The 17,643-nt window shown below is 46.3% G+C and overlaps 1 protein-coding gene across 1 annotated transcript in view; it reads left to right on the top strand.

Annotated features, from left to right (window-relative positions):
• The first annotated feature begins 589 nt into the window (after positions 1 to 589).
• The window catches only part of LOC147465671 (protein DMR6-LIKE OXYGENASE 1-like), a 33,194-nt gene continuing 16,140 nt past the window's right edge, over positions 590 to 17,643 (top strand). Inside the window, exon 1 of the mRNA XM_086521308.1 lies at positions 590 to 982. Within this exon, the coding sequence (XP_086377434.1) occupies positions 626 to 982 (357 nt within the window). The 5' untranslated portion in view covers positions 590 to 625. The remainder of the gene's footprint in view (positions 983 to 17,643) is intronic.

Genomic DNA, 17,643 nt, shown 5'->3' with positions numbered 1-17,643 from the left:
ATGGGGTAATGGTCTAGTTTCAATGATGTGTTCATTGCTGATACGTCAATACCAATGTTCCAATGCCATCGCCAAACTATCTCCTTCCTGGCCCGATGTGAGGCTTGCAACGAGGGCCCATTTTTTTTTACACAAGTGTGCTTTACTTGCTGTCGCAAGTGTCGTATGTTACACCAAAAGGCTCCAAATTTGTTTCTCGAGTAGTGGATGTCCGCATGTCACAACATAGCTTGAGATCCAAGCTCGACATTTAAGGCATGGTCACGCAAAGCTTAGTTATTAGTTATTGATAACTATGTCAACTATGCCTAGACAAAGCATTAAATGAATAACTAAGCCTCTTGCATGGTCACGTGAGGCTTAGTTATTCATTCATCCTCCCAAATATGCCTTGAACTTCACAACTATGTCAGAATAGGCATAGCTACAAAGGGTAGGCATAGTAACTCATTTAGTGCTGCTTTTTGCGTGTGACCAAGAATGAGCCTTAGTTATTTGTTCAAATAACTGATAACTAAGCCTCGCAAGCTGTAGGACAATAATATTTGACACGTGGCACGAGGAGAATCCAGCATTCAAAAACGTCCCGGGTGGAAGCAAATGAGTGGCGATAGGCCTAGCTCACATGGAGAAGCTTCAAGCGTGCATCGCTGCTAGGAGCGAAGTCAGGTTATTGGGCTTGCAGGCGAAGCTGCCGCAAAGAGGCAAGCTTACCAGCAAGCAGCTCCCCGTGAGGATGATGGGTCAAGAGTACACCTCCAGTACCGCTTCTTACAATCAGGACATTGCCCGCTTCAAGGGGCCTGTCAAAGAATCCGATCTGGATGCTGTGCGTACAGCCCTCGCAATCCCTGCTCCTTCAGAGCCCCTCAAAGAAGGATGGGAGATCCCCATTGTAGACCTCTCACAACTCCGCAGCAGTCAATTCCACCTCGTTCGTGATCAAATCAGTCGAGCTTGTCAAGAATGGGGATTCTTCTACGTATGCATCATTCCCCTCATCCCTCATCCCCTTTTAAGCTATTTTCAGTATGCGCCCGCGTGCGTGTGTTTGTGCAGGGACGATTACTCATGCGAAGCTCAGCTATGCGTGCATTGCATTTTGATATTTTGGGCTTCCTGAAGTTTGCGAATTGATCGCAACCGTAGCGTAGTTGTCATTGTATGGGAGGTAGTGCCTGGTGGGAGCAAGCAAGGTTGTACGCAGGTTGAAACAGTGAAATGCTATTTGTTGCCAAATCTGTCCAGCGGTAGCTCTGTGCAGTCCGTCATAGCATTTTGATAGAATTTTCAGCAGAGTGCAATAGTTCATTTTGGATTTCTGGACAGAGTTCGTTTTAGTGGATTGCTTGGGGAAAACTGTACGAATAGTTGCTTGAAAGCTTTATGTACAATGTATCTCGTTGCTAGCATTGTCTTGGTTTTTGCAGTGCATGCATACATGTCGCAAATTTATGGAGTCACAATTTCCTAAACATGCAAGTTATTTGTGGATGTTCCGAGGATGGTTTTGGACAGCCTGTGTTGGTATGGCCAAGATCCACGATCAATGTTCAGTTTTGTCCTTTGCAGAAGGTGTTGCCCACTACATTGATTTCTTGCTCACAAGACAAGGTATGGGCGGGTGTACTTAGATGGGTACAGTAGCACGTGGATCAGCTGTTGGAAATGTTTCTATTGTTTTTCAACACAGATGATGCAAGTTCTACCATGAACATCGGCCAAACACTCTCAAAGATCGTTTAAACTTTCTTTTTTTCCAAGAAAAGATCCTTCCATTAGTTAAAACTTGCCTAAAGGGCTACAATCTGCCCCCACTACAATGCTAGTGAGTGGTACTGCCATCTGGGTGTGCCATGAACCATGGTGAAGAAGGGCCATGGGCGCCAAAGTCGCAAGAAGGCCTCGCGGCGCTCCCGCATGCGGTCGGAGCTGCCCTGAAGTCTCTCAAATCGGCCCCTAAGTGTATGGACCAGCTCCAGCCAGATGTCGCAAACAGTTTCCGCCGCTGGAGGAATAGATTGAGCCTCGAAGATACGAAAACATCGGGCTCGCCAGATGAACCACAATGTGAGGTAGCAAATGAGCTCTTAACATCACTCTCTATCAGTGCACCACTCTGGAGGGACAAGCTCTGTGGCAGATTGGAGTGTAGGCTGGCCCTCCTAGATCGCTATCATTCTGTTGACTAAAGCCATCTCAAAACGGAGCGGAGGGCCCGTGAATGTGGACCACGCTGCAGCCCCCCAGGCGTATTGACTAGCTGTAGAAAGTGTAGGCATCAGCTGAAGAATCTGTAGCCAAACCTGTTGTGCCTCGGGACAGTCCCACAGACAGTGTCGTTGGGTCTGAAGTGGGTGGTCACAAGTAGCACAGGTTGCCGAGAAGCTGATTGTGTACCAACCAACTCCCAAGTGCAGTAGCTCGATGTGCAACTAGCTACTGAAACATGGTGAGTCTCTTCGGTTGTCTACTGTACCACAAGTGCTCCCAAAACCTGCCAAGAACTCGGACATGAGACCCTCCTCCTGCCAGTGAGTCTTTGTAGTAGGACAAGCCTCTCTCTGTGCTGTCAATATGTGGCGGCCCAACCGAGCTGTGGATTGGAAAAAGGGGGTCCTCGGGTGATCGGCTGAAGCAAAAGGACCTCGCGAAAACCACCCCCTTGGGTCCCATTGTAGCCGTGTCAAAGGGTGGCTCTTATAAGCCCAGAGCCTCCAATCACCTGACCTCAAGTCGGTCGGGTGGGGGTCTATGACACAAGTCCTCCCACTGATGCCCACCACTCGAATCCTTTGAAAACAACACTCAGCCACCTTTGGTGCCTCAACAGTGACGTTGTGGAGACGACCCTCTGTCTGAACCTCAAAGAACCTGCAAGACCTTGTGTGCGAGCAGGCCCTAATTGCAATGAGGACCTACAATCGTGTGTAGACACCCATCCAACTAGGAGCTGTCAGCTCTAGAGGGGTGAACCACTTTTTGCAATATCCTGACACACGCTCCCCCTCATGCCTTGCAGCTGGATGCTCTGGACCTCCTCAGAAAGTCCTATAAACTGTAGCCAATCCCCAAGAGAACGGGCTGGCCCCTCCACCATGGGACCCCAAGAAACATGAGGTCTGCTACCAACTGTGTGGCCTCGCTAGGCGCAGACCATATGGTTCCAATCATGTGGCTGTCTCAAGAGCTCCTCAGTGCATATGTGCTGATGTTGCTCAAGGCCACTCCGCAGTTGCTCCCAGGTCCTAAGCAGGCTCGTTGCAAAGTGATCCTTTCAGCTCCTGCTCAGGCTTACTCCGCGCATCTCTGTGAAACACCAGTGTTTGGAAGGGCTCCATGGGCCACCCCTATGAGGGACTTGGGCACAAATCGGGTGTAACAACAGCTCCTTCTAGGGCTCCTCCCCTAGAAGGCTACCTCTGAGTACAAGCTTCTCAAGGAGGGCCGTGCTGGGTTGATGATCCCCAATCCTCCCTAAGAGCAAGGTAAAGTAATAATTTGTCAGGAAACTTTGGCTTGACTCATTGTATATCTCGCCTTGACAACAAAATAAATTGTGAGAAAGGATGTGAATTTGATAGTAACTAGAGTTAATAGATCAAGACATCCTTAATAGATGAGTGTCATCTGGATGTGATCACTAAAGAAGTTACAATGATCATGATTTGTATTTGAGAGGTCGATGGAAATATGATGTAATTGATCACTAAGTGCTTGATTTGTGCAGTCTTGTGCGTGGGTACATACAGTGAGTGTCTATTGAGCTAGTTTTTGTCCTTTTTGTTTGTTTTGCATGTGTAATCAAGGGAAATTCTTCTTTGTTCAAGAGGGGGGTATGTCACAAATTGTGATGATTGGCATTCCTATTGACCGGAGTAATAAAAAACTGAAAAATTGATCTTCGCGTAAGGATGCTGACGTGGCAAGGCAATATAAATGCTCCGCATATTACACTAACAGGGTGCTGATGTGGCATGGGCCGCACGATCAGCTGTAGGGCGTTTTTTACACCAAGTTTTTGAAGGCAAAGCTTCTGGAGGATTGATTTTGATTTGATGATTGTAACCTTTAAAGGTCTTTGTAACCTTTAGATAAGTGGCTAGTGAAACCGGCTTGTACTTTCAAAAAGGGCGGTAGACTTTAGACTTAAACCTTATTTGCTTTCACCCATTTAATTTGTCGCCCACTTTACCTGTACTTTCAAGACACAACAAAGGGGAAAGGGATACAGAGTGCTAGATTGCACCTGTATGAGAAGACCGACACCAGATTGGCCTCTAACTTAGGCGCCCCTTTCGGTATTTCTTTATTGTTTAAAAGAGGAAATAAACGCTGTGGCTCCCTACAAGCTGCCCCGCACAAGCTTGGCTGAATTTCAACTGTTCCGGCCCGATTTCGGCAGCATAACTGTACTAGGACACTTCACAGTCAGTATTCCCAGGCATTGACTGACTTTCCCGACGCATACGGGCACTTTGCAAAACCTGGCGAGAATCTGCAGCATGCTGAATTCTCTGTTTTCAGCCCCGAAAATGTGCCAGATCACCTGTACAGCAGTCCCCTCGCGTCCCCGAACCTCTTGGGGGTATTAGGGACTGTTTAGGGCCAAAACCCTAAACCTGCAAAAATACACAGCAGGCTGTAATTTACTGTTTCGGGCTCCGTTTCGCGTGCCAGTCGCATCCGTAGCAAGTCCTCGAGCTCCCGCACCTGTAGGGCTACTTGCCCTTTGAATCGGACGAGATTTTTGGCGTAAAACCTCTCCGAATTCACCTGTACCTGCGGGGGATTAGCCGCTAGCTAATCCAGCACCTGTGCAAGAGGCTCTTGCCTCGGCAATCGCGCATGAACCCACACAACTGTACATTGGTCAATTGAAAATCCCACTAGAGGGGCATAACATACTGCCATAGGGGAGAGAGAGGGCAGTGCGTAGCGTGCAGGGCATCACTCCTGGAACCGCAGTGTACATAGGAGGGAAAGGAAGCACTCCATAGCTCTTAACCTATGACCAAATCTGCAAATGAGCTTCTCCTCCCTTCAAATTCAGCGCCACTTCTTCATGCATGAGGAAAGTGCACAGAAATGTGCCACTTGGCACATTTACAGCCTATTTCCCGTTTCGGGGTTGGCTAAAAATCTCCCAACCGGTTGCCCAGTTGACTTCACGACAGAGTAAGAAAATGTTTCCCTTGTCATTCCGGAGGTAATGACGCAAACACATTTTCAGGTCCCAAAATAGCAGTTCCCTAAATTTTAGGAGATGCTGCCAATGTATCTTTCTAGGTCATCTGACCCCCTTTGTACACTGCAGCCACACCCAGAACTGAAATGTAGCCTCTGTAGCAAAGGATTCCACTTTGGCTAGTCAATGACCCCACTTGGCTAACCATAGTCCTTGTCCAACCTTAGTGCTCTCTTTCCCTCAGGCGTGGACTCCCTCTGGACAGTTCCACACTAGCTATGCAATGCAGGGCAGTTAGATTTCCCGAGGGGTGTTTCCAAAAAGTGAAAGTAAATAAATAATAAGAAAGAAATCAACAAAAAGGATAGATAGTAGTCACACGCTGGTGACATACCTCCCTCTTGAAATCAAACGTCCTCGTTTGCATCTATGTCGTACATGCTCACAGTCAACAGTGATGTATTCAACACCTGTCGACATATGTATGACACATACATGCTCATTGTCAACCCTGGTGTATTCAACACCTCATCGACACATGTATTGCCTGCGTGTGAACCTTGTCCCAATGACATAGTGGTAGCTTCGCACTCTGTCATTACTTTGAGTCACTAACTTTCCACATTTTGCCACTGTCTTATAGTACACATTGGGCCGAGTAACACTTTCGAGCATACCTAAACCGACAGTTTAAGAATGCAGTTACACATGTATCCTTTAATAGAAGCAATTACTGTATCCTTGACAAACTGACAAGAAATACTCACTTCTATAGCACTAACCATACTTTTGGACATTCCATAAGAGGAATTGTCAAATTGACAATCTGTACAGCTCTAACATTCATGTAACATGTACTTGATTTGAGCTCACTTTAAATACCATGTACATCATTTGTTTCAAAAGCCATTGTCACACTGACAATCCATGTAGCTTTGAGGTCAAGGTAGGTTGCAAACCGAAGGCTTCAAGGTAAAGTGATAACACAGTTGGTGACTCTGCAAGTTCACCTTCTTCCATCCACTTAGCATCCATTGGTGGATAGTTTCTGAACTTTACCAAGTAACGCCTAGCAACCTTGCCTTTCACTTTTCTTTCTTTATGTACCAAAATCTGTTCCGGGACCAAGATCTCGTCAAGTTCCTCGAATTCCGGCTGATCTTCAGCTGGCATATCTTCTGGCACATCACCCACATAGGGTCTGAGAAGACTCACATGAAACGCATTGTGAATCTTCCAATTGTCAGGCAATTTTAGCCTATATGCAACATCACTGATTATGTCGCACACTTGAAAAGGCCCATAGTAATGCATGCTGAGCTTTGGAAACAGTCTTTCCTTGCCCTTCATCTTCTTTAACCTTGCCTTTTCAAAGCGTAGAAGCACCCAATCACCAAGTGAAAATACCACTTCACGACGGTGACGATCAGCTGCTTTCTTTTGCTTTGCCTGAGTCTTTCTAAGGCCACTTTGACCTTCTTGTACATTTCATCCATGTCCTGAACATACTTATCTGCTTCAAATATCTTGTCCTTTGTATGCAGTATGGGAGGAACTTTCTTGCCACCTTCAACTATCTCAAAAGGTGCCTTGCCAGTTGATGAATGCACTGTATTATTGTATGCATACTCCACCAATGGCAAATACTGCTCCCACTTTCCTTTATGCTCTGACACATAGCACTTCAGCAGATCTAGGACGCTAGAATTTGCCTCTTCTGACTGCCCATCTGTTTGAGGATGAAATGACGAAGAGAATTTGAGCGTCGTGCCCATATTCTCAAACAAGCCTCTCCAGAACAAACTTGTCATGCGTGGATCACGGTCGCTAACAATCGATTGTGGCATGCCATGATACTTGAAAATATTGCTCATAAACAAGCGTGCCATCTGATCTGGCTTTATCTTCTTCCTGACATGAATAAAATGAGCCTGCTTGCTGAATCTGCAAATGATGGTCCAAATACCATCGTTTCCTATCTGCGTTCTCGGAAGATCAAAGATAAAATCCATAGCAATAGTTTCCCATGGTTTATCTGGAATAGGTAGTGGTTGCAATAACCCTGGTGCCTTTTGCCTGTCAAACTTGACTTTCTGGCATATTAGGCATTCTCGCACAAAGGCATCCACATCTCTTCTCAATGTAGGCCAGTAGAAGAATGTCTCAACCGCTTTAACTGTAGCATCGATGCCACGATGCCTTGCATACGGTGGGACATGACTCTCTTCCATAACTTTGCGTCGCAATGGCTTTGTGACACACAATCTGCCATGCATCATCATGAACCCGTCTTTAAGAAGATAGTGTTCATGACGTTGTCCATCCATTAGTTGCTCGAAGACCCTTGCAAAATCTTCATCATTTTCATACTGTTCCCTCATATCATCAAGTGCATGATGATAAGGAATTGACACAGCTGAAATTTGTGGCTTCCTTGACAAGGCATCAGCCACAACGTTCTTCTTGCCTTCCACATGCACAATCTGAAAGTGGAACATGGACAAGATATTTGCCCATCGCATATGCTTCTCAGATAACTTTGCCTGTGTCAAGAAGTATCGCAATGTCTGATGGTCCGTTTGGACAACGAAATCTGCACCTAGCAGGTAGTGTTTCCAACTTAAGAGCGCATGGATCACAGCCAGTAACTCTTTCTCATAGACCTGCATGGTCATCTCTGGCACTTGCAAAATTCTGCTCTCATAGGCTACTACCCTGCCATCTTGCATTAGCACTGCGCCAATGCTACTACCACAGGCGTCACACTGGACCACAAATGACTTCCTAAGATCTGGCAACACAATGATTGGATCTGAAGTCATCTTTTCCTTTAAGAGATTAAAAGCTGAAATCTCTTTCTGTGTCCATCTAAAGGTGATTGCCTTCTTTTGAAGAGCATGTAAAGGTGAAGCAATCTCAGCGAAATTTCGGATAAACCTTTTGCAATAGGAGTATAGTCCCAAGAAGCTTCGGACATCGTGCACCGTCTTCAAATTTGGCCATGACTTGATGGCTTCAACTTTTGCAGGATCCATTCTGACACCATCCTTTGAGACAATGTGTCCCAGAAAGTGAATCTCTTCCAGAAAAAATTCACTTTTCTTTGCATTGACGAGCAACCTATGACCGCGTAGCTCTTTGAATACAATGGCCAAGTGATGCCTATGCTCCTCTTCATTCTTTGAGTAGACTATCATGTCATCAAAGAATGTACCAACAAACTGCTGGTGTGGACGGAAAATTCTGTCCATCATCCTATTGAACGTAGCAGGAGCATTTGTGAGACCAAAGGGCATCACTAAAAATTCGTAAAGGCCAAACGTTGTTCTAAAAGCAGTCTTGTGCACATCCTCTGATCTAATGCGGATCTGATGGTACCCACTCTATCCTGCTAAACATAGCTGCTCCTTCTAATTTGTCCAGAATATCATTAATTCTAGGTATAGGGAACCTATTCTTGATGGTATTCTTGTTCAGTGCACGGTAGTCGATGCACATATGCCATGAGCCATCCTTTTTCTGCACCAACAACACTGGAGAACAGAATGGAGATGAACTGGGCTGAATCAGCCCCTTGTCTAACAGCTCCTGTACTTGGCTCATTATCTCTTTCTGTTGAGTCACACTGACCTTGTACGGAGGCTTATTTGGTGGGCTACTGCCTGGTACCAAATCTATCACATGGTCCTCGGGTCTCTCTGGCGGTAATTGAGACGGTAATGAATCGGAAAAACAATCACTATATTGTTGTAAAAACATTGACCTTTCTTTATCTAGCACAGATAAATTTGATTCATCACAATCTGACACTTCACGTGCAAAAAACCAAGTACACAGAAAGATGATTTTTCATTACAGAAGTAATAGCAGAAGCTGATACAGTGGGAATAGACTCCCCTTTAAGCTTTACATCCAGAATGTGAGTCTTTCCCCTGCTCTATACAATGATCTTTTTGTTGTAGGCATCCATGATTCCCTGTACACGAAACAACCAAGGAATACCTAGCAACACATCACATCCGTCCAGTGGCATGATGTAAAATTCTTCAGCATCTACATAGGACTGGATATGTAGGCGCAACTTTCCGATGATGGGTGTCACAGCCTCTGTATGGCCAAGACATGCCAAACCTGCCTCTGCTGTATACCCCATCTCTTCAGGTCCGATTCCCAACTTTGAAGCCAATTCTGGGGAAATGAAGTTGGCTTTGGCACCTGGATCAAAGAAGATAAGCACTGTTTGATCCCTGACCTTTCCCCATGCTCTGCAAAGCTCACTTGCATCTGAATTTGGCTTGTCGCCCACCATATCTGGCACTAGACCAGCCATGGGCTTCTTTCCTTTCTTGTCCTCCTTGTCTTCAGAATTAGCTGGCCTTTTCTTTGTAGGACAATTGTAAGCAATGTGGCCAGGCTGCTCACAGATGAAGCATTTGTTTTCTGACCTCAGGACCTTCTTTTGTTCTTCCGACTTGCGAGGAAAACGTCTTTTCCATTTCTTCACTGGTCCCTTTTCTGATTCAGCCGTAGCTTTGTCTTTCCCTGCGTTGGCTGGCTCCTGAGTCACTTTAGGAACCTCCTTGGGAACATACTTCTTCGCTGAATTTTTCTTGGCTGATCCTTCCTTGACGCCAGTATTGAATTCACAATCTTCTCTCTTGAGCAAACCATTGCCAGTGTTTGCTACCTTGATGAGCTGCGTCAAAGTAGTGACTTTGGTCTTCGTGCAGTACTTTCTCAATCCTTTGGGTAGGCCACAACAGTATTTTTCAATCTGTTCTGTCAATGGCACAAACCTATAGGAAGTTACTGGAAGTAGAGCTTTCCAAAACTTCCGATTGTAGTCATCGAGATTCTTGCAAGTGGCAGCATTAAGCTGGTGCCATTCTGTCATGACATCTGCTTCAAAGTCATCAGATAACCATGCTGCTGCAAAAATCTGCTTGAAGTAAATCCATGTGGAAGGAGCTTGCCCTTGCAGCAATAAAGTTGTCCACCATTGTCCCGCATTCCCTGTCAAGAAAGTGGCTGCCTTGCGGACCTTTGAAGCCTCTGTAAAGTTTCCCCCTGCATAGGCCTTGTCAAACTGTTGGAGGAATGAGAGAGTCTTCTTCCTGTCATCAAACCCTGTAAAGGTCGTGAAAGTCACACCTTTGCCACCTTCTTTGTACGGAGTTGGCCTCTCCAGCGGCGTTAAATTGTCATATGGAAGTGACTGAAACATGGGAACACTATTAGGGTTCATTTGTGTTCCCTGACCGCAATTAAGTTGACCTGGAAATGCTATATTTGGTTGCTGATTTATAATTCCAGCCATACTAAAATTTGCCTGTGGCATCCCAAATTGGCCCTGAGTGCTTTGAAACCCTGGTAGCATGCCCGTGACACCATACATCGGGTTAGGCATCATCGTTTGAGCACCCCCGAACACTGTTCCTGGCGCGTAAAATTGATTTCCAGGTGCATGACCAGTCATGCTCTGGAATACCGATCCACCTCCAAAATAGCCAGGGTGTACTGAAGGTGGTGGGATGACCTGTTGCATAGCCTGTAGGTTGCTTCCCTGCCCATTAGAACCAGCTATAGGCTGTTGAAAAGTGGTTGGTTGAACTGGTACAGCTTGAAAGACTGGCATCTCAGCCACCTGTTCTTGCACCTTAGGCACAGGTATTGGAGACTGCATGTTCTCCGTTAAGTGTACAAGTGTTTCCATTGACTCTGCAGTATGAATCACCTGTGCTCGAGCCTTAACAGGCTTTTGAATATGATCCATTGACCCAACTTGCTGAGACGGAAGAGGAGGTTGCAGAAAGGCTAAAAACCTCGGGTTCTGCATTACTTGTGTGAACAAAGCCACAGCAGTAGCCAACTGGGTCCTGAATATATCATCATCCGTCTGTGGTGGTCTTGAAGACTCACCCACTTCATGTGTCTGTTGACCCTGTGAAGAGGAAACCTCTTCAGTCACATCATCTGGTCTGTCAGCCATAATTACAATTCCCTGTGTCTGGTCTATGATCCCCTGTGTCTTCAAGCCCAAACCGACCAAGGCTCACTTCTATGGGAAAAAGTGATTTAATCCCGTCGATGGAACCATGAAACTGGCCTGTACTTTCAAAAAGGGCGGTAGACTTTAGACTTAAACCTTATTTGCTTTCACCCATTTAATTTGTCACCAACTTTACCTGTACTTTCAAGACACAACAAAGGGGAAAGGGATACAGGCTGCTAGATTGCACCTGTATGAGAAGACCGACACCAGATTGGCCCCTAACTTAGGCGCCCCTTTCGGTATTTCTTTATTGTTTAAAAGAGGGAATAATTGCTGTGGCTCCCTACAAGCTGCCCCGCACAAGCTTGGCTGAATTTCAACTGTTCCGGCCTGATTTCGGTAGCATAACTGTACTAGGACACTTCACAGCCAGTATTCCCACGCATTGATTGACTTTCCCGACGCATACGGGCACTTTGCAAAACCTGGCGAGAATCTGCAGCACGCTCAATTCTCTGTTTTCAGCCCCGAAAATGCGCCAGATCACCTGTACAGCGGTCCCCTCGCATCCCCGAACCTCCTGGGGGTATTAGGGTCCGTTTAGGGCCAAAACCCTAAACCTGCAAAAATACACATCAAACTGTAATTTACTGTTTTGGGCTCTGTTTCGCTTGCCGATCGCATCCGTAGCAAGTCCTCGAGCTCCCGCACCTGTAGGGCTACTTGCCCTTTGAATCGGATGAGATTTCTGGCGTGGAACCTCTCCGAATTCACCTGTACCTGCCGGGGATTAGCCGCTAGCTAATCCAATACCTGTGCAAGAGGCTCTTGCCTCAGCAATCGTGCATGAACCCACACAACTATACGTTGGTCAATTGAAAAGCCCACTAGAGGGGCATAACATACTCCCATACGAATACATTTCACGGCCCAAAATAGCAGTTCCCTAAATTTTAGGAGATGCTTCCATTGGGCTCCCACTACTCTTCTGACCATCTATCCTCATTGGGACCGCATCCAAAAATGCAATGTGGCCTAACTGTCGGATACTTTTCTGTTGATAGTCACACCTTGACTTTAGGCCTTTATTGAGTTCACTTCCTAGTCTCCACCAACTTGCTAAGTGCGACGGGGGGACCTATATGATCTTGCTCTAAGCCTAGACATCCTCTTACCATATGAATTCCAGTGCCGACCACTACCCATTTGCGGGTGAAACTACGTTCACATTGGCCATACAATGTCCGACCGTTTGCTACTTCAAGAAGAGGGTCTCAAAAATAAAACAAAACCCATTGGAAAGAAACCAACAACTAAAGTTAGCAATTGCCACGTCCTCGTGACATAGTTAACAGTTGCCACGTCCCCGTGACATACCCCTCTCTTGAAATCGCAAACGTCCTCGATTGCATACCATAAATACACTCCACTAATGATCTTGTGCTATTAACACTCTTTTATCATCGCATGTATCCGCAAGAAAGACTGTCAAAACATGTGTACAAATGACTTAATGAGACCTTCATACTTTTGTCAAAGTGTACACTGCTATTGCACTGAATCCATGAGTACATTTGATGTACTAGCTCTATCATTACCCCTCCTTTGCAGACATTGGGTTGGGGCATACGTAGGCTGTAACCCAAAGGCCTCAAGGTAAAGCTGCAATACATTTGGTGACTGTGACAGTTCATGCTCTTCCATCCACTTTGCATCCATAGGTGGATAGTTCTTGAACTTCACCAAATAGCATCTTGCAACCTGTCTCTTACCTTTTACATGTGCAAAAGGCTCTTGCCTCTGCAAACGAGCATAATTCCACAACACTAACGTACCACCCATGACCAAGCAAGCTCAAATTTCAAGATGATTTACCAATGCGTCATAGAATCCAAGCAATCGCCTTGGAGAATTGGCAAGCAGCGTGTCACCTGGCAGACCCACATCACTCCTGCAGGAGATCTAGTGGCCAATCTACCACCGTGAGACCTCTCCGTATCTCATCTTGGTTCATACTTGCAAACCCTAAAAACGCAGCAGAAAATCAGCCCTAATTTGACCACATTTTAGCAGGGCGTACATGCGGAATTTTCTGTCTGTCGTGTGAAGAGGAACCCTCTTCCATAATGCCCTTCCCTTTGTCGGCCTTAGTGTAATCCCACGTTCTTGCACTCTGTCTTTACCCAAAACAACCGAGGCTCACTCTTTGAGGAAATAGTGATTGATATCCTGACAATGGAAGTTGAAACCGGCCCGTAGGGGGGGAGGTAGGCATTGGCTTTCACCCGAAATTCTTTACTTTAGACACACACACAGAGCACTTTGCAAAGGTAACCTGTAACGGGGATTAACACCTAAGTACACACGGCTCGGAAGCTAGAATGCTCCGAGCAGACACCGACAACCTGTAGGCCCCAAAATTGGTGCCCCTTTCGGTATTTCTTTATTCTTTAACAGAGGGAATAAAACCTGTGATCTCCTACAAGCTGCCCCGCACAATCTAGGCTAAGAAACACCTGTTCTGGCCCGATTTCGACAGCATAACTGTACTAGGACGCTTCACAGTCAGTATCCCCACGCAATAGGTGACTTTCCCGACGCATACGGACACTTTGCAAAACCTGGCGAGAATCTGCAGCACACTGAATTCTCTGTTTCTGCCCCGAAAATGCGCCAGTTCACCTGTACAGTGGTCCCCTTTCGTCCCCGAACCTCCTGGGGGTATTAGGGTCCATTTAGGGCCGAAACCCTAAACCTGTAAAAATACACAGCAGGCTGTAATTCCCTGTTTTGGGCTCCGTTTCGGGTGCCGGTCGCATCTGTAGCAAGACCCCGAGCTCCCGCACCTGTAGGGCTACTTGCCCTTTGAATCGGACGAGATTTTTGGCGTGAAACCTCTCCGAATTCACCTATACCTGTGGGGGATTAGCCGCTAGCTAATCCAGTACCTGTGCAAGAGGCTCTTGCCTCGGCAATCACGCATGAACCCACATAACTGTACATTGGTCAAATGAAAAGCCCACTAGTGGGGCATAACATACTGCTCGTAGGGGAGAGAGAGAGCAGTGCGTAGCGTGTAGGGCATCACTCCTGGCACCGCACTGTACATAAGAGGGAAAGGAAGCACTCCATAGCTCTTAACCTGTGACAGTTTGCAAAAAGAGCCTCCTCCCAACTTGAATTTCAGCGCCAAATTTTCCCTTGTGAGGCAAGTGCATAGAAATGTGCCATTGGGCGCATTTACAAGCATTTTCCCGTTTCGGGTTCGCCGCTTAAAAATATCCTGACCGGTTGCCCAGTTGACTTCGCGGCAGAGTTGTAAAATGTTGCCCTAGTCATACCCGAGGTAATGACGCGAACACATTTCACGGCCCAAAATAGCAGTTCCCTAAATTTTAGGAGATGCTTCCGTTGGGCTCCCACTAGTCTTCTGACCATCTATCCTCATTCGGACCACATCCAAAAATGCAATGTGGCCTGACTGTCGGATACTTTTCTGTTGATAGTCACACCTTGACTTTAGGCCTTTATTGAGTTCACTTCCTAGTATCCACCTACTTGCTAAGTGCGACGGGGGGACCTATATGATCTTGCTCTAAGCCTAGACATCCTCTTACCATACGAATTCCAGTGCCGACCGCTACCCATCTACGGGTGAAACTACCGTTCACATTGGCCATACAATGTCCAACCGTTTGCTACTTCAAGAAGAGGGTCTCAAAAATAAAACAAAACCCATTGGAAAGAAACCAACAACTAAAGTTAGCAATTGCCACATCCTCGTGACATAGTTAACAGTTGCCACGTCCCCGTGACATACCTCCCTCTTGAAATCGCAAACGTCCTTGATTGCATACCATAAATACACGCCACTGATGATCTTGTGCTATTAACACTCTTTTATCATCGCATGTATCCGCAAGAAAGACTGTCAAAACATGTGTACAAATGACTTAATGAGACCTTCATACTTTTGTCAAACTGTACACTGCTAATGCACTAAATCCATGAGTACATTTGATGTGCTAGCTCTATCATTACCCCTCCTTTGTAGACATTGGGTTGGGGCATACGTTGGCTGTAACCCAAAGGCCTCAAGGTAAAGCTGCAATACATTTGGTGACTGTGACAGTTCATGCTCTTCCATCCACTTTGCATCCATAGGTGGATAGTTCTTGAACTTCACCAAATAGCATCTTGCAACCTGTCCCTTAACTTTTACGTGTGCAAAAGGCTCTTGCCTCTGCAAACGAACATAATTCCACAACACTAACGTACCACCCATGACCAAGCAAGCTCAAATTTCAAGATGATTTACCAATGCGTCATAGAATCCAAGCAATCGCCTCAGAGAATCGGCAAGCAGCGTGTCACTTGGCACTCCCGCAGGAGATCTAGTGGCCAATCTACCACCGTGAGACTTCTCCCTATCTCATCTTGGTTCATACTTGCAAACCCTAAAAATGCAGCAGAAAATTAGCCCTAATTTGACCACATTTTAGCAGGGCGTACATGCCTGTTTGTCCTGTGAAGAGGAACCCTCTTCCATAATGCCCTTCCCTTTGTCGGCCATAGTGTAATCCCGCGTTCCTGCACTCTGTCTTTACCCAAAACAACCGAGGCTCACTCTTTGAGGAAAAAGTGATTGATATCCCGGCAATGGAACCTTGAAACCGGCCCGTAGGGGGGGCGATAGGCGTTGGCTTTCACCCAAAATTCTTTACTTTAGACACACACACAGAGCACTTTGCAAAGGTAACCTGTAACGGGGATTAACACCTAAGTACACACACGGCTCGGAAGCTAGAATGCTCCGAGCAGACGCCGACAACCTGTAGGCCCCAAAATTGGCGCCCCTTTCGGTATTTCTTTATTCTTTAACAGAGGGAATAAAACCTGTGATCTCCTACAAGCTGCCCCGCACAATCTAGGCTAAGAAACACTTGTTGTGGCCCGATTTCGACAGCGTAATTGTACTAGGACGCTTCACAGTCAGTATCCCCACGCAATAAGTGACTTTCCCGACTCGTACGGACACTTTGCAAAACCTGGCGAGAATCTGCAGCATGCTGAATTCTCTGTTTTCTGCCCCGAAAATGCGCCAGTTCACCTGTACAGCGGTCCCCTTGCGTCCCCGAACCTCCTGGGGGTATTAGGGTCCGTTTAGGGCCGAAACCCTAAACCTGCAAAAATACACAGCAGGCTGTAATTCCCTGTTTTGGGCTCCGTTTCGCGTGCCGGTCGCATCTGTAGCAAGACCCCGAGCTCCCGCACCTGTAGGGCTACTTGCCCTTTGAATCGGACGAGATTTCTGGCGTGAAACCTCTCCGAATTCACCTATACCTGCGGGGGATTAGCCGCTAGCTAATCCAGTACCTGTGCAAGAGGCTCTTGCCTTGGCAATCGCGCATGAACCCACATAACTGTACATTGGTCAAATGAAAAGCCCACTAGTGGGGCATAACATACTGCTCGTAGGGGAGAGAGAGAGCAGTGCGTAGCGTGCAGGGCATCACTCCTGGCACCGCTCTGTAGATAAGAGGGAAAGGAAGCACTCCATAGCTCTTAACTTGTGACAGTTTGCAAAAAAAACCTCCTCCCAACTTAAATTTCAGCGCAAACTTTTCCCTTGTGAGGCAAGTGCACAGAAATGTGCCACTGGGCGCATTTACAAGCATTTTCCCGTTTCGGGTTTGCTGCTTAAAAATATCTTGACCGGTTGCCCAGTTGACTTCGCGGCAGAGTTGTAAAATGTTCCCCTAGTCATACCGGAGGTAATGACGCGAACACATTTCACGGCCCAAAATAGCAGTTCCCTAAATTTTAGGAGATGCTTCCGTTGGGCTCCCACTAGTCTTCTGACTATCTATCCTCATTGGGACCGCATCCAAAAATGCAATGTGGCCCGACTGTCGGATACTTTTCTGTTGATAGTCACACCTTGACTTTAGGCCTTTATTGAGTTCACTTCCTAGTATCCACCAACTTGCTAAGTGCGACGGGGGGACCTATATGATCTTGCTCTAAGCCTAGACATCCTCTTACCATACGAATTCCAGTGCCGACCACTACCCATCTGCGGGTGAAAGTACCTTTCACATTGGCCATACAATGTTCGACCGTTTGCTACTTCAAGAAGAGGGTCTCAAAAATAAAACAAAACCCATTGGAAAGAAACCAACAACTAAAGTTAGCAATTGCCACGTCCTCGTGACATAGTTAACAGTTGCCACGTCCCCGTGACACATAGTCCTTGTCCAACCTTAGTGCTCTCTTTCCCTTAGGCCTGGATTTCCTCTGGACAATTCTACACTAGCTATGCAATGCAGGGCAGTTAGATTTCCCGAGGGGTGTTTCCAAAAAGTGAAAGTAAATAAATAATAAGAAAGAAATCAACAAAAAGGAGATATAGTAGTCACACGCTGGTGACAGCTAGGCCCTTTAGATTTGATAGATTAATTGG

Source organism: Adiantum capillus-veneris, chromosome 1 (genome assembly GCF_014529385.1).
Source record: "Adiantum capillus-veneris isolate H3 chromosome 1, ASM1452938v2, whole genome shotgun sequence".
Classification (NCBI taxonomy): Eukaryota; Viridiplantae; Streptophyta; class Polypodiopsida; order Polypodiales; family Pteridaceae; genus Adiantum; species Adiantum capillus-veneris.
Note: the sequence above shows the minus strand (reverse complement) of the source record. Positions and strands in the feature narration are given on the sequence as shown.